At 34.3% G+C, this 23,613-nt stretch overlaps 1 protein-coding gene across 1 annotated transcript in view; it reads right to left on the bottom strand.

Moving 5' to 3' along the window:
* The window catches only part of LOC110637393 (myosin-1), an 81,518-nt gene extending 58,289 nt beyond the window's left edge, over nt 1–23,229 (bottom strand). Inside the window, exons 1-13 of the mRNA XM_021787479.2 lie at nt 23,085–23,229; nt 21,753–22,552; nt 21,485–21,586; nt 21,259–21,402; nt 21,014–21,164; nt 20,878–20,905; nt 6,430–6,595; nt 6,216–6,279; nt 6,096–6,109; nt 5,924–6,008; nt 3,951–4,054; nt 3,684–3,822; nt 2,270–2,388 (exon numbers count right to left, since the gene is read on the bottom strand). Coding sequence (XP_021643171.2) covers nt 2,270–2,388; nt 3,684–3,822; nt 3,951–4,054; nt 5,924–6,008; nt 6,096–6,109; nt 6,216–6,279; nt 6,430–6,595; nt 20,878–20,905; nt 21,014–21,164; nt 21,259–21,402; nt 21,485–21,586; nt 21,753–22,139 — 1,503 coding nt within the window. The 5' untranslated portion in view covers nt 22,140–22,552; nt 23,085–23,229. The remainder of the gene's footprint in view (nt 1–2,269; nt 2,389–3,683; nt 3,823–3,950; nt 4,055–5,923; nt 6,009–6,095; nt 6,110–6,215; nt 6,280–6,429; nt 6,596–20,877; nt 20,906–21,013; nt 21,165–21,258; nt 21,403–21,484; nt 21,587–21,752; nt 22,553–23,084) is intronic.
* Between the last annotated feature and the right edge of the window lie 384 nt (nt 23,230–23,613).

Below are 23,613 nucleotides of genomic sequence, written 5' to 3'. Positions count from 1 at the left end.
AGGACAGTCTATCATAGTCTTTCTTCCTTCTAGACAAGCAAAATAGGAGAATAATATCATTAACATGAACTGAGAGGTTGCCAATCTTAATAGAACAGAAGAATCATATGTCAAATATCCAAAGCTAAATTAAAAAATCTAGAATTTCCAGTTTGGGAAGAGCCAAATATACGAAACAGGAGGAAAAAAAAAAAAAAGGAGGTACTGGAAAAGAAAATTGTTTAAAAATACAATATAATCACCATTTAACCTGAATGTAACACAATTGCACAAAACATAGAATAATAAAGCCTGTTTAAATGCATTGACCAAACATATATCAGCACATTCAGGAACTAACACTTTGTTTTGAGGGAAGCGGATAGAAAGAAAGTAAAAGAAATATTATTTCCCTACTTTCTTTTGTCTGGACAGCAATTAGAGAAAGGGAGAAAAGGAGAGAACAATGGAAACTAGCTTTACTAATTTCCCTCCAAGCCTCCAAAAAATTTTCCACCAATTTGGAGTGAAAGAGAGTGAAATGAGAAAGTAAAAAAGCTATGGAGGCTGAAGATACAAATATACCCTTGACACCATATAAATAGTAAAGGCTACATGATTAGGTTATAACAGTAAAAATAGATTTTATAAACTTTTTTCTTTTCTTTGCTATCCACTTCTTCACATAAGATGGTTAAACAACAACTCAACTCAACCTTTATCCCAAAAATTTGAGGTCAGCTATATGAATTCGCTTTCTCCACTCTAAACGATTTTAGGTTAAATCAGATGGTTAAACAACATCAAGAAAAATATATTCTTTCCTTTTCCTCTATTTATTTTCTTTTCATTTCCATAGCACAATTAAAGAATCAAACAAAAGCTAAATCAATCCATGTTAAGTTGCTAGAATTTCTTTAGCATTAAAGTGGTGATGAAGCAAATGTTAGAATAATTTCCTTCAAACAACCCATACAACATGCATGCTGCATGAAAGATAAAGAGAAGGGGAGGAGGGAACTGAGAAAAACATGGCCTTAAAGTGCACAATCCTTAAAATATAACATATCATGTAAGCTTCAAAGAATCTCAATTGGATCAGTACATCAACAATAAAGAACATGATCCTGAAAGACTATGGTGAACAATTCAAGGTTTACTGCCCCACCATTGAGGCACATATGTTTTATAAGCATTATCCAACCACAAATTTTATTGCATTGCCACATAGGTACGAGTTTGAGTTACATGCCACATATAATCATCCATTTCACTTATTTAACTAGGTTGCTAGACTATCCCAGTAATATTTTTACACGGCACAAGGGAGTTGGTCTAACTTCTGAAAGTCCAGTTGAAAGAAAAACATACGGAAAAGAAAGTAAAAAATTAGTTCCATGTTATCTTATTGAAAAATTAGATTTCAAGTTTCAAGATATTCATGATATATTGATATGTAGCCTCACTGCTCCCTCACAATCATTTAAGTTGCAAACACAACAACAATCATAGTCATTATCATGTATCAGAGCCATTGAGAATGCATTACAAAAGTCAGGATATAACTTTTTTGGAGGAATAGAAAATTATATTAAACGCATATTTGTAAGTAGTTTAGTTAAAAGTTCAATACACGTCTGTGTGTGAACATAAATACATAATTAAAAAACTATTCATATCATATTTTATTTTCATTATTTATAAATCAAATTCAGGCAAGTCCAATGTCGCCATTTGACCATCAAAAGGAGTAACATAGATGCCAATGAAAATTTGCAGCACGGACACACACACACCAAACAACAGTAGCTTTAACTTTGGCTTTGCACAGAAAACACACCAAAAAAAATAAATATAAAAATAAAAAGTGAAGCTTGAATATATCTAGTAAACTAATTAGTTTTACGTAAGAACTAGTAGTTGAACTTTTGGATATGTTACAGTCTTACAGATTGCTTTTTAGCATAAAATGTAGGATAGAAGCACAAAAGTTGTGTCAAGACAATTGCTATTATGCAACAACCACAGTTGTTGTTGACAACTGCTAAACTTTATATAATGTCTATTACCCATCCATTTTCAAGACTTCAATTAAATAACATGGGTACTAGTTACAAAAGGCCAAAGATTTTATCATGTAACAGTACTGTGAAATAGTAACGGCCAATGTTTAACTTCATGCTCCCTTTGACAGTTGCATCTACACCAATCATATCACAAGGCCATATGTATTTAGGGTTGGACAGCGCAAAGAAAGGAAAAGGCAATGTATTCTCAAATGCTTTCTTACCTGTGATAAAGTTAGCTTTTGGATGATATTATCATTGCCAGCTTTCATTTTGCGAGTTGATAAAGCTAACTTAAGCTCCCCAACATCACATCCAATCAAGTTGGCAACAGTGGTTAGACCTGAAACATGAAAACACAGATTTCAGCACAATCATTGATCATGCACCCAACATACATCCTTCCATTCACCACCACCCTCCCCTTTCCCATAGAATAAGAAGGGGTAAAAAAATCTTACTTACAAAGAAGGAGGAACAATTTGACATGATTATAAACCAATGTTCAACTTGTTCTTTTATTCAGAGGGAAGAGTGAGAATAAAATTTATATAAATAACAGATGCTACAACAATTTTATGTGAAGAAACTAGCATAGTTTTTCTAATGAGAATCATTAGGATCAAGTATTTGATGCCAGCTCTAGCACTAAACAATATAGAATTGAATTGAATTTTGACAATGTCCTTATAAGATAAATTAATCAGAAAATATTATCACGCTAATAAAAACCTTTACTTTTCTTTTTTTTTTTGGTTATATATATATATGATGAAATTTAATCCCCCTCCCTAAAAAAATAAGTAAATAAATAAATAGATAACCTAGCTTTGCCACTGCTTAACAGAGTTCTTCATTAAAGTTTAAAGTTCAAGGGCTTCTAATGGATTATTCATTTTAACTTTTAGTTCTTGGACTTTATTTTTGTTCAATTGAGAGCTTGAAACCAAACAAAAAAAAAATGAAGAAAAATAAATTACATAAACTACCTTTGCACCTTTCCAATGACCAAAAGTTCCATAATGGATTGGAGCAAGACAAAAATGGCTTTACATGCCACATCAATAGATACATGAACTATTTTGCTGGATGGTTTCAACATTTTGTTACGTATTATAGGAAGAAATATAAGAATAGAATATGATTAGATATTCTAGAAGATTGGGATGTTAGGAGTTGGAGGGAAATGTAGATGAGTTTGTCAGAGAGCTAACTGTTCTGTAGTTAGCTAGCTGAGGCAGTTACGTGATAGTTATTGTATAAATACCTCAGCTATACCTTTCTTGGATTCATTCCAGAATTTACAAGAAATACAATTCCTCACTCTGTACTCTTCTTCTATTCTAATTCTCTTTCTACCTACATTGTTCTCTATTCTCTATTCTTCTCTGTTAGGGTTTCCTTAACCCTAACACATTTCTTGTGGATGTATTGCTGTGGGCTATTCACTAATATCTCCCAACTCTAGTCACAAATTTTGCAGCTGTCTTTTTTTACTCAAATTCTCTAATAAAAAAATTATTTTTTGCAAAATTTACGACGTAGGCACAACAATATCAGATAGCAAGAAAATGAAAATTTCAAAACATGAAAATGTCCAATATTCACATCATGATTCACATATAACTTGTATCTTACCTTCATCAGTCAAAGGTTCAACATGATTTTCATTATCAACAACAGTAAATGAGATGTTTCCCAACCATAATACAGCTGCAAGCATTGCAAACACACTCTCTTGGTCTTCCTTGCTGACATGAACAATATCCAAAGCTTCCTGAAAATTGGTCACAGGCATAATGAAGTTAACATGCATAACAAAACTCCCATTCTCATTTCTCAATATAGAGGTAATGAAAAACAAATTAATAACAGAAGCATGAAAATGAGAAGAGAATATTGTACCGTAACAACATGAAAGCGCTCAGCATCATCAACCCCATTAATTGAGTAGCAATTACTCTGCCCCAAATATTTATACTCACTTACACTCTTCAAATTTATCTTTTCTGTGTTTCATAAAAGAATGAGCAGATATTGGACAAGAAAAGTGACATGTGAAACAGCAATTTCCACAAAATATTCAAGGAAAAAACTAGTGCAAAAAAAATTATATGACACTTTTATACTTGTATTATAAGTGGAAGATTTATTTATAATATCATTTGCATATTAAGACTATGTTCTATGTTCCACAGTCCCTACAGAAGATATAAAATCAATTCCAACACATTCATAGATACATTTCAGACAACTGATCAAGGATGATGATTTACAAATGGATCACAATTGCTAAAATCACATAACACATACATGCACACACATGTAAAACTAGAAAAGAAATTTCTATTCTCCCTCTACTATTCATGGGATACACATATATTACTTTTGGTCTCTGCTAGTACATTGGATTAAAGAGAAATAAGAACCCCCAAAATTATTTTAAGGCCATATGTACTTAGTTGACTCTGTATTTTTAACAAATGCTCATCTATTTTTAAATAGGAAATTTAAGTTAGGCATAAAGTTAAAACTTATGATTTTGATTGAACAATGTAGAAAAAAAAAAAAAGGAGCTCAACTGTGCATTATAGCAATAGTACACATTTGGATGCATTTGGTCTTATTTTAACCTTTTAGATGTAATACAAAAGCGTCCTCTTCAAACAGCAGATAAACACACATTTAAGTGACTAAGTTACTAAATTTTTAATAGCTACTCATCAGCTTACCAAGCAAATGAATTATGATGTAGTAAAGGGATAAGTACCAAAAACTACCTTGACATTTCAAGTCTTGTGCACATCAAAACCTTGTGTTTTTCGGCATTAATGTTTTAGAAAGAAAACCATTAACATTGTTAGCTTGTGATCGCATGGCATCAACATGGGTGGAATAGCAATAAAAAAAAAAAAATATCTTCCCATTGAAGTGGCATCCAACTAAGCATAATGGGACTCAAAATAGATTAAAATATACAATTAAAATTTTTATTCAGAAAAGGAAGTAGGTTTAGATTTTAAATTTTTAGTTAAAATGAAAAATAAATTTAGGGGGAAAACTTAATTTTTCAATTTATCTTTTTTCAAGTTTTTCTTTTTTTTATTTTTTTATTTTCATATTGAGTAAAAAATTAGAAATTCATTTCAATTTTATTAAATTTAAAATTTTACTGAATTGTGGGTCCCTCGATACCTAATTAGATGCCACATCATCGAGAAAATTTTTTTGATTAGGGTTATATCCCATGTATGTGCCACATCATCATAATTTAATGATGTTAGTGGTTTTGGTCCTAAAGTACTAATACCAAAAAACACAAGGTATTAAAGTGTATTTAAAAAAAAAAAGAAAAAAAAAACTGAGGTGAAAGCATGAAATTCAAGGTAGTTTTGTGTACTTTTCCCCATAATAAAAATATCACAAGAGAAAGAAGTTCCAATTTAACCTCTGTCTTCCATTAGCTACTCCAAAATGCTTGCTATTGCTATTATACTTCTATTTAGGTGGCATACCAACAAATAATCCAAAATTTAAACTATCAACCAACCTCAAAAAGCAAACTATACATATCATACAATCCCATTGAGCCCAGGCAAGCAGCAATAGCACACCCATGAAGATATGGAACTTGAAACGTCATGGTAATGAGCGACTAAAATTATCATGTAAGTTTTGTATAAGGTAATATCACAAGGGACAGAAACAACCAAAAGTCGTAATTTTTAAGAAAGCCCAGAAACTTATCATCATTATAATAATTATTAATGGAATTAGCATTATTACACCAAAGCCTATGTAAGGATATCAACTAAATCCATTCTCAAAATATGCAGCAAAATTCAAAAAGGTTGTTCAAGATACATGGCAATAGATACCTTTAAGTGTACGTGGAGCCCCAGCACAAAGCTGATAAAATATGTGATACGACCTTTCTCCCTCCATGCATTGGACCACTCTAGACTGTTTATATCATAAGACGAAATAAGAAACTCAAAATAGAAAATGACAAGATATCAGTGATCAAACACAACAGGAATGGACAGTTACCTTTTCAAGTAAAACTGTGTACCAAACAGGAGCAAAACATAGTTCAAACCAAAGGTAAGTTTCAAAAATTGAATAAAAAAGTAGGTAAAAATGCCATCTCAGGAATTCAAGTTATCTTACAAGTTTGAATTTTGGCACCAGATATTTTTCCAGTTTCACTGAAATGGATTTCAATTAGTTTACCCTGTGACATGTTCAATCAAAATTCAATATGAGAATGGCAAAACTTCAAAACCTACATTCTGATTTCTGGATGATATCAGAATTTTCAACCCTTGTGATAAATAGATGATCCTTAAGACTTAGTGATTTTCAACAAAGAAGAAGAGCTTACAAAGCGACTTGAGTTGTCATTCCTCAATGTCTTTGCATTCCCAAAGGCTTCTAAAATCGGATTAGTTTTCAATATTTCATATTCTATCCCACTACCACCACCGAGGGCAGCCAAATATTGCATTGCTATCTTTGCCGTCTCTGTTTTTCCTGCCCCACTTTCACCACTGTGAGGAAAACTTAACATCGTAAGTGAAAATCAATTAAAAAGGATAAACTTGTATTGTATGAAATTGTCACCAAAGAACTGAGTTTCTTAGTATATCTAAAAAAAGATGTGATTCTTTGTTCCAACATGTTATTATACCATATATCATGTATATACATCATAACTTTTTTATTTTTCACTTGGTAATAAATTCATTACAAACACCAAAAGGTGGCAGATTGTAGCAGAAGCATACAATAATACACTAAAAACAATCTAAAACGTACAACTTAATACATCCAAATCCAAAAAGACATAAGAAAAACTAAATAGAGCATAAGAGAGCACAAGTCCATAACCATGTATTACAAAAGTCATACAAGATGTTATGACAAAGAAAAACAAGCTCGAAACTCCAAGAAAAAAAAATCTCCTAATAAAGAGGAGAAAGTCTAGTGAAAACCTATCAACAAAATGAGCACTATCAATGATGAGATTGACAAAGAATGAACCGTGAGCTTTGGTTCTTTGTGTCTCAATCCCTTCTCACAATTTTCAAGTAAGGATATGAAGTGGGGCCAAACAGCAAAGAACACACCCCTGGTGTGTTCCAGCAGTCCAGAACACACCCAGGGTGTGTTCCACAGGGCACAACAGAGTCAGAAAGAAATTCATGTTTCCCTCTGTGGCAGCTTGTGGAGATGTGTTTTCTGTTCCAGCAAGAGCAGCCACGTTTTTTGGTTATTTTTTTTAATCTCAAGCAGTCCTATTTTACTTGGGAGTTAGGACTTCATGGAAAGACTCCCACCAGCTATGGAAATCGATTAGAATTACTTTAGTAACTCTCCAACTCTATTAAGGATTTAATTATGTTTTCCTGTTCTATCTAGGATTAGGTTAATTCATATTTTATTTATATCTCCCTATTGTATTTTAGTTTATCTAAATTTCCCATATAGTAGGCATATATTCCTAGTTAGCTTAGGAAAATTAATAACTCTATAAATAGCTCCATTATTCTATGTAATTTCAGTTTTGAAGATTAGATTAATAATGCTAAAGAGATTTTCCTCAATCTTGCGTGGGTGTGTGTTATCTTTAAGCTTCACACTACGTCAGGTGGTATCAAAGAGAAGAAATTGCCCCAATCGAGATGGCTTATCTTGATCGAGGTGGTGATTATAGTGATTCCAGGATGGTAATCGAGGAACTAGAGCCCTTTACCATAAGGACGAAAAGTTGCAACAATGGGAGCGAAGTTCGAAGCAATGGATGGATCTTATATTCGAGTGTATTGAGAGACGCTTCAAAAAAATTGTAAATCGTCTTGATGCTTTGATAATCAATACAAACAGGGACCAATATGATGATAGAAGGCCAAGGGTAAAGTTAGCTCGCGGTGACCCTATCAACAAATATTTTTCTGCACATGGGCTATATATCTACAAGGAAGACTCAGAGGAGGAAGATGACTATGAACCAAACATGTTCTATAGACATCTACACAACGAAAGATAAAGAAGAAGATGTGCATATCAATCATTTCTTGTACGCCAACAATATGTTTACAAAGAAGATTCAGAGGAGGAGGAGGACAACTTGGAACCGATCAGGTACCACAGGCATCAAAAGAATAGAAACTATTGAAAAAGAGATGCGTATGGATATGATGGGAAGGTTTTTCCAACCATAACTCAAGCCCAATCTAGATTTATAGATGAGTGCAAAGACACCCAACCCAAACATCTATTAGTGGAAAGGGAAGAAACGCAAGAGCAACTTGAATTCAAAACTCAACTCGAAGTTAAGGAGAGTAATGTTGAAGGATCGAAACTAGAAGCTTTTATTGAATTTCCCTTTGCTATTATCGAAGATGAAGAGCTTGAAGAATGTGCGCTAAGGAATGAAAATAATCATATCACGGAGGATTCAATAAAAGTAGAGGAAAAATAATCCATGGGAGATAGTATTAGAAATTGTAGAAAGTCAAGTCTTGAAGATGATGGAGATTAAAGAATTTTCTAACTCTCTACCCTTTATTTTTTTTATTGATTTTGTTTGTCCAGGTGTTTTACGGAGACAAAAATGAAGGTAAAATTGATTAGCTCAATCTTGCACAATTCTTCATGGACTACCTCATCAAAGACGGCAAAGAGGTGTGCTTCTCCAATGAAGATTTTCATTGTATTCCACTTCAAAATTCAAGGGAGGATTTATTCCAAATGCGGGAGAATGGTGTGGCAGTTGTTATGGTCTTGTTTGTGTTTGTTGCAAACTATTGCAACTCGAGGATGAGTTTTTTCCAAGTGGGGAGTAGGACATGGGGCCAAACAGCAAAGAACACACCCCTGGTGTGTTCCAGCAGTCCAAACACACCCAGCGTATGTTCCACAGGGCACAACAGAGTCATAAACTCATGTTTCCCTCTATGGCAGCTTGTGGAGATGTGTTTTTGTTAGTAGTATGCCCTAGAGCATATCATTTAGTATGTATCTTGTACATAATTTTATTAATAAAAGGCATTTCCACTTTTCCGTTTACATAATATATTTATGTGTAATAGAAAAGGTCCATTGATATTTTGTTAGAAATATTATTCTTAAGTTGTTAAGAATATGAGTGACAATATTTCTAGCACAAAGTATCATAAATAGGTTCACAATCGAGGATACTTCATAATAAGGACATGACTTATCCAGAAATATTGTATTCATGTTTGTTCCCAGGTTATTTATATGAGATATAAATAAGATGGAATGGTGAGTCTCATGCCATATAACAAACATGATAGGCACTTATAAATGATAAGTAGGCCGAACCAGTGACACTTATGACAAGCACATGGAGTTTACTCTTGTCAATGTTTTGTCATAAATCATATCAGTGCATATAATCTTTAGACCTGAGATAGCACAGTTATCTTGTATATAGGTAGTTTGAGTTTGATACTGCTTTCATACTTGTACTATGTATGGGTATATGGGCATGTGTTGGCTCCTACTAGTTATATATGGAGATAGGTGTTGATCAAGATGGAATCTGTTCCTCTAAGTAAATAGAGATAAAATCCTATGTTCATTTAATTGTTCTTGATGTTTCAAGTTCCTGACCAGGACAGATAGATTTATTTAGAAAAGAGTTTCTGATGAGAAAAAAAATCTTTTTAATCAAGAACTGGAATTAAAAGAGAACATAATATTCATAGCAAATGGAGTTGGACATAAACCATGACTCCAGCTTGAGTTGGGATTTTGTAACAGAGAGATTCTAGTGCATGGTAACATATGATTATAAGTTCATTTAAGGTAAATCTTATTACTAATTGGGTGGCCATGGCATGCTATGCTAGGTGTTAACCATGGTCTATGAGGTTCATAAAATGATTTAGAGAAATCATTTATGGTAAGAAAGAGTTCTGATGATATTAAGAGTTGATATCATGTCTCATTGCCAATTAGTGATGAGCCTAGTAAGTCACACACATACACAAGTTATCACCTATTTAAATATGATTTCATTAATTAATTAAAGAGTTTAATTGATTAATTAAATAGGTTTGGTTTGCAATTAAATTGCAAAGTCCCTAGTATGACTTGAAACCAAATCTAGATTATTGGATGTGTAGTATAAATTAAATTTATATTTAAAGTGTTTAAATATGAATTTAATTGATGAGAAATTAATTAATAGAGATTAATTAATTAATTTATATTTGATATAAATTAATTAGAAGAAGAAAATAATTATTTTGGATTAAGAACTCAAAATTAAGACACAAGGGCATTTTGGTCATTTCACAGTGTGACACGTGGCACCATGAGATGGTGACACATGGGATTACACATAAGCTTGCCAAATGTTTTTTTTTTTAATCATGTAAGATGATTAAAATCAAGATTAAGTATAGGTTTGACACTTGGCACAATGTGATTGGGTCACTTAAACCTAGAGCTAATCAAAAGGTGACATGTGCCTAGGGTTTAATGTGTTAACCTAGCTATTTAAGTGTGGTTATGAAAAGAAAAAATAACCAGCAGCCTCTCCTCTCATTTGTCACGCCACTTTGAGCCTCTCCAGCTATTTCTCTTCATTTCTCATCAATTCAAAGAGATTAGCCATCAATCTCTTGAATTAAGAACACTAGAAATTGTTTCTAATGTCCTGTTTACATCTCTAATCTCTTAAAAGGCAGAACTTGAATTTCTAATTAATAGAAAAAGCTTTAGAGGCTGTTCAAGGGCTGTCATAGGTGTTCTTGGTGTGGACAAGCTAGAGGGACAACATTTGGTGTCCTGAAGACGAATCTCAAAGGCGCAGACACGCTGCAGTGCATCAAGAGGTTAGTGTAATCGTTCTTGATTTAATTTAGGGTTCTAAAATTAATCTGATTAATTTTAAAATCTTCAATGGCAAATGCAGATCCAAAAACATATTAAAAGAGTTTTAATATGTTGTTTATCATTGAAATCAAATAGATAAAAATAAATCTTGCATGGTGCATATGACCCTAGGTGAAAATTTTTGAAGTCAATGGTATAATCTTGTGTTTTTCACGCTTCCGTTCCTTCAGTTTTCAGTCCCAGCAAGAGCAGCCACGTTTTTTGGGTTTTTTTTAATTTTTTTTAATCTTAAGCTGTCCTATTTTACTTGGGACTTCATGGAAAGACTCCCAGCAGCTATGGAAATTGATTAGAATTAATTTAGTCACTCTCCAACTCTATTTAGGATTTAATTATGCTTTCCTATACTATCTAGGATTAGGTTAATTCCTATTTTATTTATATCTTCTTATTGTATTTTAGTTTATCTAAATTTCCTCGATAGTTAGTACATGTTCCTAGTTAGTTTAGGAGACTTAAAACTCTATAAATAGCCTCATCTATGTAATTTCAGTTTTGGAGATTAGATTAATATAATTCTAAAGAGATTTTCCTCTCTAATTTTCACTCTTGTGTGGATGTGTGTTATCTTTAATTTTCACACTGCATCAAAATATCTTTTGTTGGCAATCGTTTTTCAACCAAGGGTAAAGAAAATGGCATCGCCAACAATAAGGGGAGGTGTGATGGTTGGCTGGAGATGATTTTCCGCTCTCTCCTTGCAGCAACAGAACCCAGGTTCCACCCAAAAACTCTGCCTTTTTCAAACCCTAGAATTTCCCACTTTTTTCATATTTTGGTTCAATAAGAGAGAGAAACACTGGAAATTAGTTTAGCAGCTCCCAATACAAGAATTTTACATTAAAATAATATGTAAATACCACATCAGCTCTCCATTGCTCTTACAACTGGAATTCTGTCAATATTGCTTTATTAGAACACAAATTAAAGTTTAGCGATAAAATTGCAATAAATTGATATTTTGTGACCATAATAAAATTCAGGGGCTAGTTTCGTGACCATTTGTACAATTTACCCCCAGTTTTCAAGATAACCAAAAAAATTTATGGTCAAGAAATCGAGATAATGATGAATAAATGTACTCAGATGGTGATTACACAACAAGAAGAAGTCAATAACTAAGTCTTAATCTCAAACTAGTTAAGGTCAAGTATACGGATCTCTTTTTGCCATTCAACTCTGTTTGAAACCAATTTTCCTGGGTATGTGTGTAAACAGAAGACTGTGATGGCATTATCTGTAGATGATCAAGAAGGGGATTGTTGGGTTGAGCATCCTGTTGAATGTGAGGAAGTGGAGTGTACAGCTGTTGGACAGGAGAAAGGGGAAGATGTGTTGAATAGTATGGAGGAAGTAACACTTTCTGCGCATGCTATTGAGGGCAGTCAGGGTGTGGAGACAAATAAGGTGATTGGGCAGCATAAAAATAGGAAGTTATTGATCCTAGTTGATGGTGCAGCACTCAGAGTTTTATAGATACTAGAGTTGATAAGGAATTGAAGTTGCCTTTGGTAAGTACTGCTGCTGTTCCTATTTCAGTAGCTGATGGTAGGAAATTAATTTCATCTAGTACTTGTTTTAAGTTTCCATGGAAGGTGGGGGAAAGAATAATTTTTTTTTTTTATTTGCAAGTATTGGATTTGGGGAGTTTTGACATAATTCTTGGAGTAGATTGGATGAAGACATTTAATCTAATTTTATTTGATTTTGAGGCTTCTAAGGTGCCTTTTATGCAGGATGGGAAGCAGGTTACTTTGTGTGGTATGCTGGAACATAGTGAGAATTTTCAGTTGCTGCCTTGTGAGGATGTACAGGAGTTATTGCATGTGCAGGGGAAGGATTTTCAGAGTCCATTGTTTTGTATTGAAGTTCCAGAACATCAGAAGCAGCTTGTGGGTCATTCTGTTGCACCTGCAGCTCATTCTTTTGTTGTTGAGGAATCAGGTAATGAAATTGCTACTAGATAAATATAAGGACTTATTTGAAGAACCTAAGTCTTTGCCTCCATTTAGAACCTAGATCCATTCGATACCCCTCCAAGATAATACCCCAATTATTAATGTCAGAACCCTATAGATATCCCCACTTTCAAAAGGCTGAAATTGAAAAATTGGTCACTGAGATGCTAGCTAATGGAGTGATACAGCCTAGTTCTAGTCCATACTCCTCTCCTGTCCTATTAGTTAAGAAGGATTTTACTTGGAGATTTTGTATTGATTATAGAAAATTAAATGACCAGACTGTTGAAATTAAAGAGATTTTACTTTAATTTATGGGATATGCTTGCCAGAAAATCATGTGATTGATTAGCTTAATTAGTGCTTATATTAACGATTGATTTAAGGAATGCCATATATCTTGTATTTTCCATTATAAATATGGACTCTTATGTATTATGCCAAATACAATTAAATGAAAATATAATTCTTTCAAGTTCAGTCCAATTCTCTCCCTTTCTCTCCCTTTTTTCTTTCTTTCTAAAAACACAACATGGTATTAGAGTCCGCAAAAATTTCTAGGCTTTCTTTCTTTCTTGTCCTCCTCCTCCTTCACAAAGCTATGGGTTTGAGTCCCAAAAGCTATTTTCTTTCTTCAGGGTTTGAGTCTCAAAGCTATGGGTTTTAGTCTGTTTTTAAGGTGTTGGAAGAGCAGCAGCTTTTTGCTAAAATGTCTAAGTGCTCTTTTGGTCAGAATTCTGTTGATTATTTAGGGCATATTATTTCAGAAAAAGGAGTATCTACAGATCCAGACAAAATTGAGGCTATGGTAGCTTGGCCTTATCCAACTTCTGTCAAGGAATTGAGGAGTTTCTTGGGATTGACAGGGTATTACAGGAAGTTTGTTAGAAATTATGGGGTGATTAGTAAGCCTCTTACAGATTTATTAAAGAGGGACAACTTTCAATGGACTGAAGTTACTAGACAAGCATTTGACTCATTAAAAGTAGCTATGTCTTCTGCTCCTGTTCTGGCATTACCAAATTTTACTCAGCCATTTATCATTGAAACTGATGCTAGCAGCTATGGTATGGGAGCTGTATTACAGCAAAATGGACACCCTATTGCCTATATTTCTAAGGCTTTTGGGGTTAGGAATCAAAGCCTTTCTGTATACGACAAAGAGTTGCTGGCAATCACTTTTGCTATCACTAAATGGAGGCATTACCTTGAGCAAGGTCCCTTCTTCATTAAAACTGATCATGAAAGTATCAAGCACCTTTTAGAGCAAAGACTTCACACTAACCTACAACAGAAAGGTATTTCTAAACTCTTGGGTTTAGATTATAAAATTTTGTATAAAAGAGGGGTAGAGAATAGAGTGGCTGATGCTTTATCTAGAAGGCCACATTCTGCTGTGACTCAATTATCTGTTGCTCATTCTGAAATCATTCCTACTTGGATGGCTAATGTCCTTAATAGCTATGTTAATGATTCTAAGGCTGCGGATTTAATTACTCAACTTTCTTTGGATAGCAAGGCTCATTTGAAGTTTCATTTGAAGCAAGGGCTGTTGTATTACAACAATAGATTGTATGTGGGTTGTCATGGTAATTTGAGGAAGCAATTAATAGCATTGTATCATGACAGTGCTATGGGAGGGCACTCCGGCATTCACAATTCTTATAGTAGGCTGCAGAGACATTTTTATTGGCCTGGCATGTATACTGAAGTCTTGCAATGGGTGCAACAATGTGCAGAATGTGCTAAATGTAAGGGAATGACTTCCGCTACCCCTGGGTTATTACAGCCTTTACCAATACCTTCTCAAGCATGGCAGCACATCACTATGGATTTTATTGAGCAGCTTCCTAAGTCTGGAGGTAAGGATACTGTCCTAGTGGTGGTTGATAGGTATACAAAATATGGCCATTTCATTGGATTGGCTCATCCCTTTACTGCATCTTCTGTAGCAAGGGTCTTTATAGAACACATTTATAAGCTTCATGGTGCCCCTGTCACAATTGTTTCAGATCGAGATAAAGTATTTACAAGTGTGTTTTGGAAAGAATTTTTCAAGCAGCTGGGCACTACTCTTTCTTATAGTAGTGCTTACCACCCTCAAAGTGATGGCCAAACAGAACGTTTGAATCAGTGTTTGGAAACCTACTTGAGATGCATGACTCATCAGCATCCCAAAGCCTGGTTTCAGTGGTTGTCACTTGCAGAGTGGTGGTACAATTCCTCATACCATTCTGCTATAAAAATGACTCCATTTGAAGCCTTATATGGCTATTACCCTCCATCATTACCTGCTATTCCTTCTTTTGCATCACCAGTTCAGGCTGTTGACCAATTTTTTCAGGAGAGGCAGCAGTTGAATGATGTTCTCAAGAGTAATTTGGAGCAAGCTAGGAACAGGATGAAACAGCAAGCTGATAAGGGTAGAGTTGAGAAAGAATTTGAGGTAGGGGATATGGTATATCTAAAGCTTCAACCTTATAGACAAACATCTGTTGCCTTAAGAAGGAATTTAAAGCTAGCTGCTAGGTATTATGGACCATTTCAAATTCTGCAAAAGATTGGCAACGTAGCATACAAGTTACAGCTTCCTCCTAGTGCTGCTATTCACCCTGTCTTCCATGTCTCGCTTCTCAAGAGAAAACTTGGAGACAATGTTGTGCCACAATTACAATTACCCGAAATGTTGGAGAATGAAATAATAGTGGCCCGTGAGAAGATTTTGCAAACCAGAACCATTACAAGGAATGGTCAGGCTGTAATTCAAGGACTGGTCAAATGGTTTAATCTTCCATTAGAGGATGCTACTTGGGAGGATCAGTCATTCATCCAAGCCCAATTTCCCACTTTCATACATTCTTGGCGACAAGAATGTTCTCGAAATGGGGGTATTGTCACGTACAGAAGAAGGAAGTATAAGAATAAGTGAATTGATTAATTAGTTGTGATGGTAGTTGAAATTGTTGTAGCTTTCTGTTAGAGGTTGTTGGAGAAATTGTAGCAAGAGTTAGGCAGTTGTTTTTGGAGGGAAAGTGGCAATAAATAGGGCTGTTAGATATTGTGAAGATTCATTCTAATTCTCAATGAAATATTATCTTCTTCCTCACAATTCTCTTCTCTCTCTCTCTCTCTCTCTCTCTCTCTCTCTCTTCTGATTTTCTGTTCTTTTAATTTCAACTCTGAAATAACTTTTGTTAGGGTTTCTACCTAACAGATGGGTGCAGTTTTGCAACAAGAAGGCCATCCAATTGCTTTTATTTCTAAGGCATTTGGACCTAGCAGTAAGAGATTGTCAGTTATGAAAAGGAACTGCTGGCTGTCACATTTGGATTTACAAAGTGGAGACACTATTTAGAGCCGGGTCTGTTTTATATAAAAACAGATCATGAGAGTATCAAATATTTGTTGGAGCAGAGGCTGCACGCCAACTTGCAGCAGAGGGGCATTTCTAAGCTCTTGGGGCTGAAGTATAAGATTTTATATAGGAGGGGAGTGGAAAATGAAGTGGCTGATGCTTTTTCCAGGAGACCAATGGAGGTGGAAGGGACTTCTTGTGCTATTGTTACAGCCATTACACCTACTTGGATGACAAAGTTGACTGATACTTATGTAGGTGAATCTCAATTACATGATTTAATTGCTCAGTTAGCAATTGATACTGAGGCTCATCAAGGGTATGAATTTAAGCATGGGTTTTGTATTACAAAGGTAGAATTTATGTGGGACCTGCTACTAATTTGAGGCAACAATTGTTGGCTGTCAATCATGACTCACCTAGTGGAGGACATTCTGGTATCCAGCCAACATACACTAGAATTAAAAGGCATTTCTACTAGCGAGGACTCTTATGATGGAATTAAGTGGGTGAAGCAGTGTGATGTGTGCACTAGATGTAAGATTGATCATTCTTTGCCTGCTGGGTTATTGCAGCCATTGGCCATTCCCAACCAAGCTTGGCAACATATTTCAATGGATTTCATTGAACAGCTGCCTAAATCTGAAGGGAAGGAGGTCATATTGGTGGTTCTGTGTAGATTTACAAAGTATGGCCATTTCTTGGCCCTTTCTCATCCTTATACAGCTACATCAGTGGCAAAAGTATTCTTAGATAATATTTTTAGATTGCATGATATGCCTCTTTCAATTGTTTCTGACAAGGATAAAGTTTTTACAAGTCTTTTTTGGAAGGGATTCTTTAAATTGATGGGGACTTCTTTCAAATTTTCCACTGCATATGATCCTCAGTCTGATGGCTAGACTGAGAGATTAAATCAGTGCTTGGAATGTTACTTGAGATGCATGACACATCATCAGCCAGCAGCTTGGTATAAATGGTTAGCTTTAGCTGAATGGAAGTACAACAGTAGCAATCACAGCAGCTTGAAGATGAGTCCCTTTGAGGCTTTATATGTGTATAAGCCACCTGAGGTTTATTGCCCCTTGCCTGATTCTACTACTGTTCAGGCAGTCGCTGATCTTTTACAGCAGAGGCAGCAGATGACTGAGTAGTAGAGAGACGATTTGGTGCTGGCATAGAATAGAATTAAGCAGCTAGCTGATAAGAAGAGAACTGAGAAGGAATTTCAAGTGGGAGATTGGGTTTACTTGAAGTTGGCAGAATTCTCTTGCAATTAGGAAGTCCCTCAAACTCTCGGCTAGGTTTTATGGGCCATTTCAACTTGCAGCAAAGGTTGGTACTGTGCCATACAGACTTATATTGCCGCCTTCTTCTTCTGTGCATCCAGTGTTTCATGTTTCACTATTAAAGAGGAAAGTAGGCACTAATATGACACCAATCCTGGATCTTCCTGCCTTGAAAGATGAACAGACAGTAGAAGTGGTTCCAGAAAAGTTGCTGCAGACAAGAATAGTCCTGAGGAACAGTATTCGAGCGCTTCGAGGCCTTATTAAATGATCACGCTTCACCGAAGAAGATGCAAATTGGGGGGACTCCTCCTTTCTGCAGACTCAATTTCCTACTTTTCAACCTTCTTGGGGACAAGAAGGTCCTCAAGGGGGGGAAATTGTAACATATAAGGGAAGGAAGTTTAGGAATAGAAGGAAAGAGAACGCTTAGGAGGGAAAAGAAGTTGGGTAGTTATGCTGTTGTGTAGTTGTTAATGCTGTTAGAGTCGGTTATAGAGCCGTAGAGAAGGTTGTTAGAGTCAGTTATAGAACCGTAGAGAAGTCTACAGCTGTGGATAAATAGCTGACTCATGCTTGCAGGTTCTCATTCTAAATCTAATACAGATATTGATCTTCTTCTTCCCTAAATTCTCTTCTCTCTATTCTCTCTCTCTCTCTCTCTCTTTCTTCTTCCGAGAGATAGAAACCACTGAATTAGGGTTTCTACTGACATATTCCTAGCATGTTTTTGTTGTAAGGTTGCATTGCTTTACCAACATCAATTCATGTCACAAAAAGAGAGAGAGAGAGAGAGAGAGAGAGAGAGAGAGATTAGGTTTTTGCTTCTAAATTAGGATTCTATGTGATAAGAGAGAATAGGGAGAAGGGAGAGGAAGAGAGAACTATTTAAAAAAATTATTTTATTTAGTAAAAGTAAATTATTTCAATATTGACCAATGGATACAATTGAAACTAACTTTTCAAATTCAGATAAAATTCTTCATAAAATACCTAAAAGACAACTACGTCCAACTCTTAAACTTCTATTCTCCCTTCCCTTATTTTGTCATTCACCCATTCAAAACCTAAGACATAATAGCAATAGCTTGATAATGTTGAATGGTAGAATGTTTGAGACTTTTCAAAGGCTACTCAAATTGTATATTTAATTTATTTTGTTATAATTGTATGAATATAGAGGGTGGAGTCAGTGTAATAGTAAAGATACTCCACTTGTGCCCTGGAGGTCACAGATTCAAGCAAATGAAACAACCTCTTAGCAAAACAAAGGTAAGGCTCCATACATCAACCCTCCTCAGAGTCCACAAGTGTGAATGCACTGAGTCACTCTTTAATTGTATGAATACATTGAGTATAAGCTCAATAGAATACCAATAGAATGTGTGTGTGTGTGTGTGTGTGTGTGTGTGTGTGTGTGTGTGTGTGAGAGAGAGAGAGAGAGAGAGAGAGAACTAGCTACTAGCTACAGCAATAGCATATTACCAATCCACGAGGGATTAGTATGGAATGGAAGTTATGATTTTAGTTTTTGAGTTTATGTCACTTGCCATGTGTAGTTGAAAATGGAGAGTTGGTTCCTTGCTGTTAGGTAGCATTATTCAAGTAGTTTTTTTTTTTTTTTTTTTTGAAGGTTGTTGTTGTGATATTTAAAGACATGAAGTAAATGGGGAAAACAAATTGCATTTTCAATCAAAAGTATTAGTTCCTTAAGAACTCAAGATCAAGTATTCTCTCTTAATGAGCACCGAATTTCTTATTTTTAGTCCTAGGTAGCAAAAGCAAGAGATCAGGAAAGATTTCCCATTTTTCAATTCCATTTGATGATATAAATGCATGTGTGTGTTATTTGTTTTCTCTCTCTCCAACAAAGAATTCCTTCACTTTAGATATTGTATAGGGTGCTATTAAATTTATAGTGGATGATTTGATTGATTTTCTCATATTTTCCTTGTCAATGGATTTTCTATATCCCTTAATTAAATAGAAAAAAGTTTGTTGACACTAGTGTGACAATTAAGCCCATTGTATATTCGGTTATTTACTTTAAATGTCCTTATTTTTGCCCTCTTTCATGATTACAATTCTTAAAATGCAATGAATTAACATTCATTGGCAAAGAGGAATAATATTTCTCCAAGAAAAAGGCCTAATTATAAAAATAATCCTAGCATTTTTTGCATTTTGACAATTTAATCAAAACAATTAGATCTTTGCAAAACTAGTCAAATTTCTAAAAGTTGTTAAAATTTTATCAATTTTCATCAACCAAATCCTAAACTCCATTTTGCCACTTCTCTATAGCTGCCATTGAAAATCCAACTTTACCACAATCACCAACTCGTCTACAATTTTATTTTGATACACATTGGGCATCAAATAGTGATGAGATTTGTTAGTAGTGACGAGGGAAAGCACGTGACTAAAACTATCCAATTTGATCAAAGAGCTAAGATTTTTGATGCACCTCAAAATGAAATTTGGAAATAATTGATGGTAGTAGTAAAGTTGGATCAACCAGAAAATGAAGTGAAAGAATCGATTGAAAAAAAAAAGGATCAAATTGCAACAATCTTTTGCAATTTTAAAATATTCAGATAAGATTTTCATGAATTTTGAAAATCTAGTCAATTGTGCCAAAAACATTTGGATCATTTTATGATTAGGCCAAAAACTAATACTTCAAATAATGAACATGTAAATCTTATATAGATTGTACTGCCCAAATATAATTAAGAAATCATATATATTTAAATGGTTGATATAGTATTATACTTAAATTTCTTAATTAGATGTGTTAACTTATTATATTTGTGATGGCATCTATTAATAAATTCCATATTGTAAATAACAAATAATAAGCATAGTAAGCCATAAGGATATAGAAAACTACAAAATAAAATGAAAAGATTGTAATTTTCAAATAAGTCTTAATATTTTATAATTTAGAGGTATAAGTTTTCATTAATAAGAGTGGTACGTAATTTAAAAAATTTTAAAAAAAAAACATATTTTTATTTTTAATACAAATTAAAGCTTTAAAAAATACATTAGTTAGACCTTGCATGCTCCAACTAGTTAGGATAAAATAGCCAAAACTAAAAGCTTAGATATAATTGAAAAAATGCGAAGCAGTTTGTCTTTCCTTTTGGTTATTAGGCCAACCCAAAAACACCGTTGAAACAAAAAAATTAGCACCATGCCTAAAGATATAGCAATTAAGGTTCACTTGAGTATACATTCAACAAAAACATAACAAGGATAACAAAATCACAGAAGAAAGGCTTGAATCTACTAACCTTATAATGATAGATTGGTTTACTTCATCTGGAGAGAAAACAGGAACCCAAATAAGAATCCTATACATATACCACCTTTTCAAAGGTCATAAAACATCAAAAGATACTCTCACAAAGTAATGAAAAACCAAAGCACCTCGTATCATTTCCCTGATGGCTGTGTCTGTAATGGCATACACATGAGGGCTCTCAATAGATTTATTCTTATATGCTTGAATATAATCATTGCCATATAAAGGAACTTCCTTGAAAGGATTGATGGCAACCAACACAGGCCCTGCTTTTGTCTAGATTGTACACATTACAACACAAAAGGCATTATCGAAAATTCATATTTTAGTAGCTGATTTGGAAGAGCATTATAGTAATGTGAATACTTACATAAATCATGTCTTGATTGTATCTATACTGAAGATTGTACAACACTGATGGCTCATTTAAGTAGCTAAGTTGCATGAGATCATCTACACCATCAAGGATATCAGGATTTGCAGGTACTAGACTTTCAGATTTCACCTTTAAAACCTATAATTGAAAAAAAAAAATTAATTAAATAACCAAATGCAAAATAAAAATGTCTTCAAACTACTCAAAAAAGTACACTTACTTTCCCATCAGGCAGCGAAATAACAGATTCAGTCCCTGAAGTTGATATAATTTTTCCTATCTCCCAGTCGCCATTTGGAAGTTGAAACCAAGACTGGAGTTTCTGAAATAGTAAACTTAAACAAGTAAGTAACCAGATCAATAAATTGAATGTCAATAGCATAACTTAAATACTCCTCGCTTCACCAAAATACAACATGCCTATAGATGTGCAACCACAGAGACTAGCCATGATCAAATGAAGAACTAATTTTGATCATACATAATACCTTTTTTCCAGTGTAGGAGGCGGTATCACCCCACCTGTGTTCTGTATGAGATCTGGAGATTGAAGGTGAAGGTGAAGGTAAAACTGAAGTGACAGTATCCAAGTCCCCGTTACCAGAAGAGGGCCTACCTCCAACTGTGATGATATTCCCACTGTATGGTGAATCCTCATTGACGTCATTCCCAATGATATCTAGGACTCCATCAACCATCCCATTGCCTAAACTATCATTTTCAGGAATACTTGAACAGACTGCATCACTATTCTCTGCATTCACATCATCTGATTTTTCCAACCGATCAGATGTCAGAGAACCAGTGAACCTAAAATCAACAGGCAATGACTTGATCAATTCAAAGGAAGGCAGGGCCTGGGACTTCTGTGACATTTTCCCAGATTCTGAGGATTGAGTTCCCACAGATGCTATTATATAAAGTAAAGCAAAAAAGCTGAGTTTTCCGTTTTCACAAAGAAAGTCCCCTACCAAGCATTATCACAAGACCCCACTTGGCAACTTATTAGATTAGCATAATAGAGGGGACCATAATTGTAGAAATTGACCCAAGTGCTGTTCAATATTTAGTCACCATTGACAACTTGGCAAAGATATAAAAGAGCTTTCAAGTACCCAAATCCACAGAAGACTTCAACAGTAGATATTTATCAATTTTATAATCCCAAACTAAAATGGCAGCAATTGAATCAATTCACCAAATTCTTGATCCCAATCTGATCTTCAAAATCCTATGAAAGCAAATCCCAGCCTTTGCGCTTCAAATCATTCAAAACTCTTAGTGGCAGCTGTTAACAAAAAGCAAAGTAATCAACATCAAAAACTCAGGAAACCTCCAAAATTACTTAACAAAAGATATCTATGACACTTAATTTGAGTATACTCGTGCAGAAAAAGGTCAGGCTAAGAAAATGTTAGAGATTGAGAAAGAGACAATAACCAAATGCCTTATCTTCTCCTCCAATTTTCTTAGCAATAAACCAAATCACTAACACTAAAAGCAACAGAATGTGCTAAATCTGAACCGATCTAACAACAGAATTTGGATTTTACACAGACGAAACACGACACGTCCCAGAAATCACAAAAAGAAAAAGAAAAAGAAGTACATTCACTTTGACAAATTCTAAAAAGAAAAATCAAATTCTCAGTGAACAACTTAGAGGTTCAGATCGATCTCAAACGCTAAATGATGCTAAGAGCTGACAACTGAGAATTAGAAATTGCATAGATGTAAAAGAGAAAATGGAGGTTTTTCTTTCAAAGATTCAAAACATGTAAAATATTTTAAAAAAAAAAAAAAGGAAAAGAAAAGCAAACCTCAAAGGAAGCAGCTAAGCAGCTAAGTAGGGCACCATTATAGCAGGCGGTGAAAGACAGAGAGTATTATTAGGTTAGCGAGAAAATGGAGAGAGAAGAAAGATTTGGTAGAAAATAGAGGGGGAGCAGGTTTTTCCTTGCTTCACAGATATATTCACTTTTTCAAAAAAGAAAGGAAGAAATATTTATTCTATTTTGCATTTTCTTTTTTTTTTTTTAATTTGAATGGAAATGTGCTCTCATATGACATGTCTCTTTTTTATTTCGCGTAAGTTGCTAACTTGAATTAAGCCTGGACTTTGGAGTGATGTCAAAGACGTTTTTACTCTCTCTACTCGTTCTAATTTACAACATAGGCTTACACTTGATATATTAAATTCCCATAAAGTAAAAAGTGTATCAGTAAAAAGTAACAATAAAAATTATATAGATATTCTTACTTCAAATGAAAGTATAATATTTAAAAAAAATTAAAATAGGAGTGTGTTTACTTTATGATAGAAAAAAAAAAATAAGAGTAATATAATTT

The sequence above is a fragment of the Hevea brasiliensis genome, chromosome 1 (assembly GCF_030052815.1).
Source record: "Hevea brasiliensis isolate MT/VB/25A 57/8 chromosome 1, ASM3005281v1, whole genome shotgun sequence".
Classification (NCBI taxonomy): Eukaryota; Viridiplantae; Streptophyta; class Magnoliopsida; order Malpighiales; family Euphorbiaceae; genus Hevea; species Hevea brasiliensis.
The sequence above is the reverse complement of the archived record's forward strand: the minus strand, read 5'-3'. Positions and strand labels throughout refer to the sequence as shown.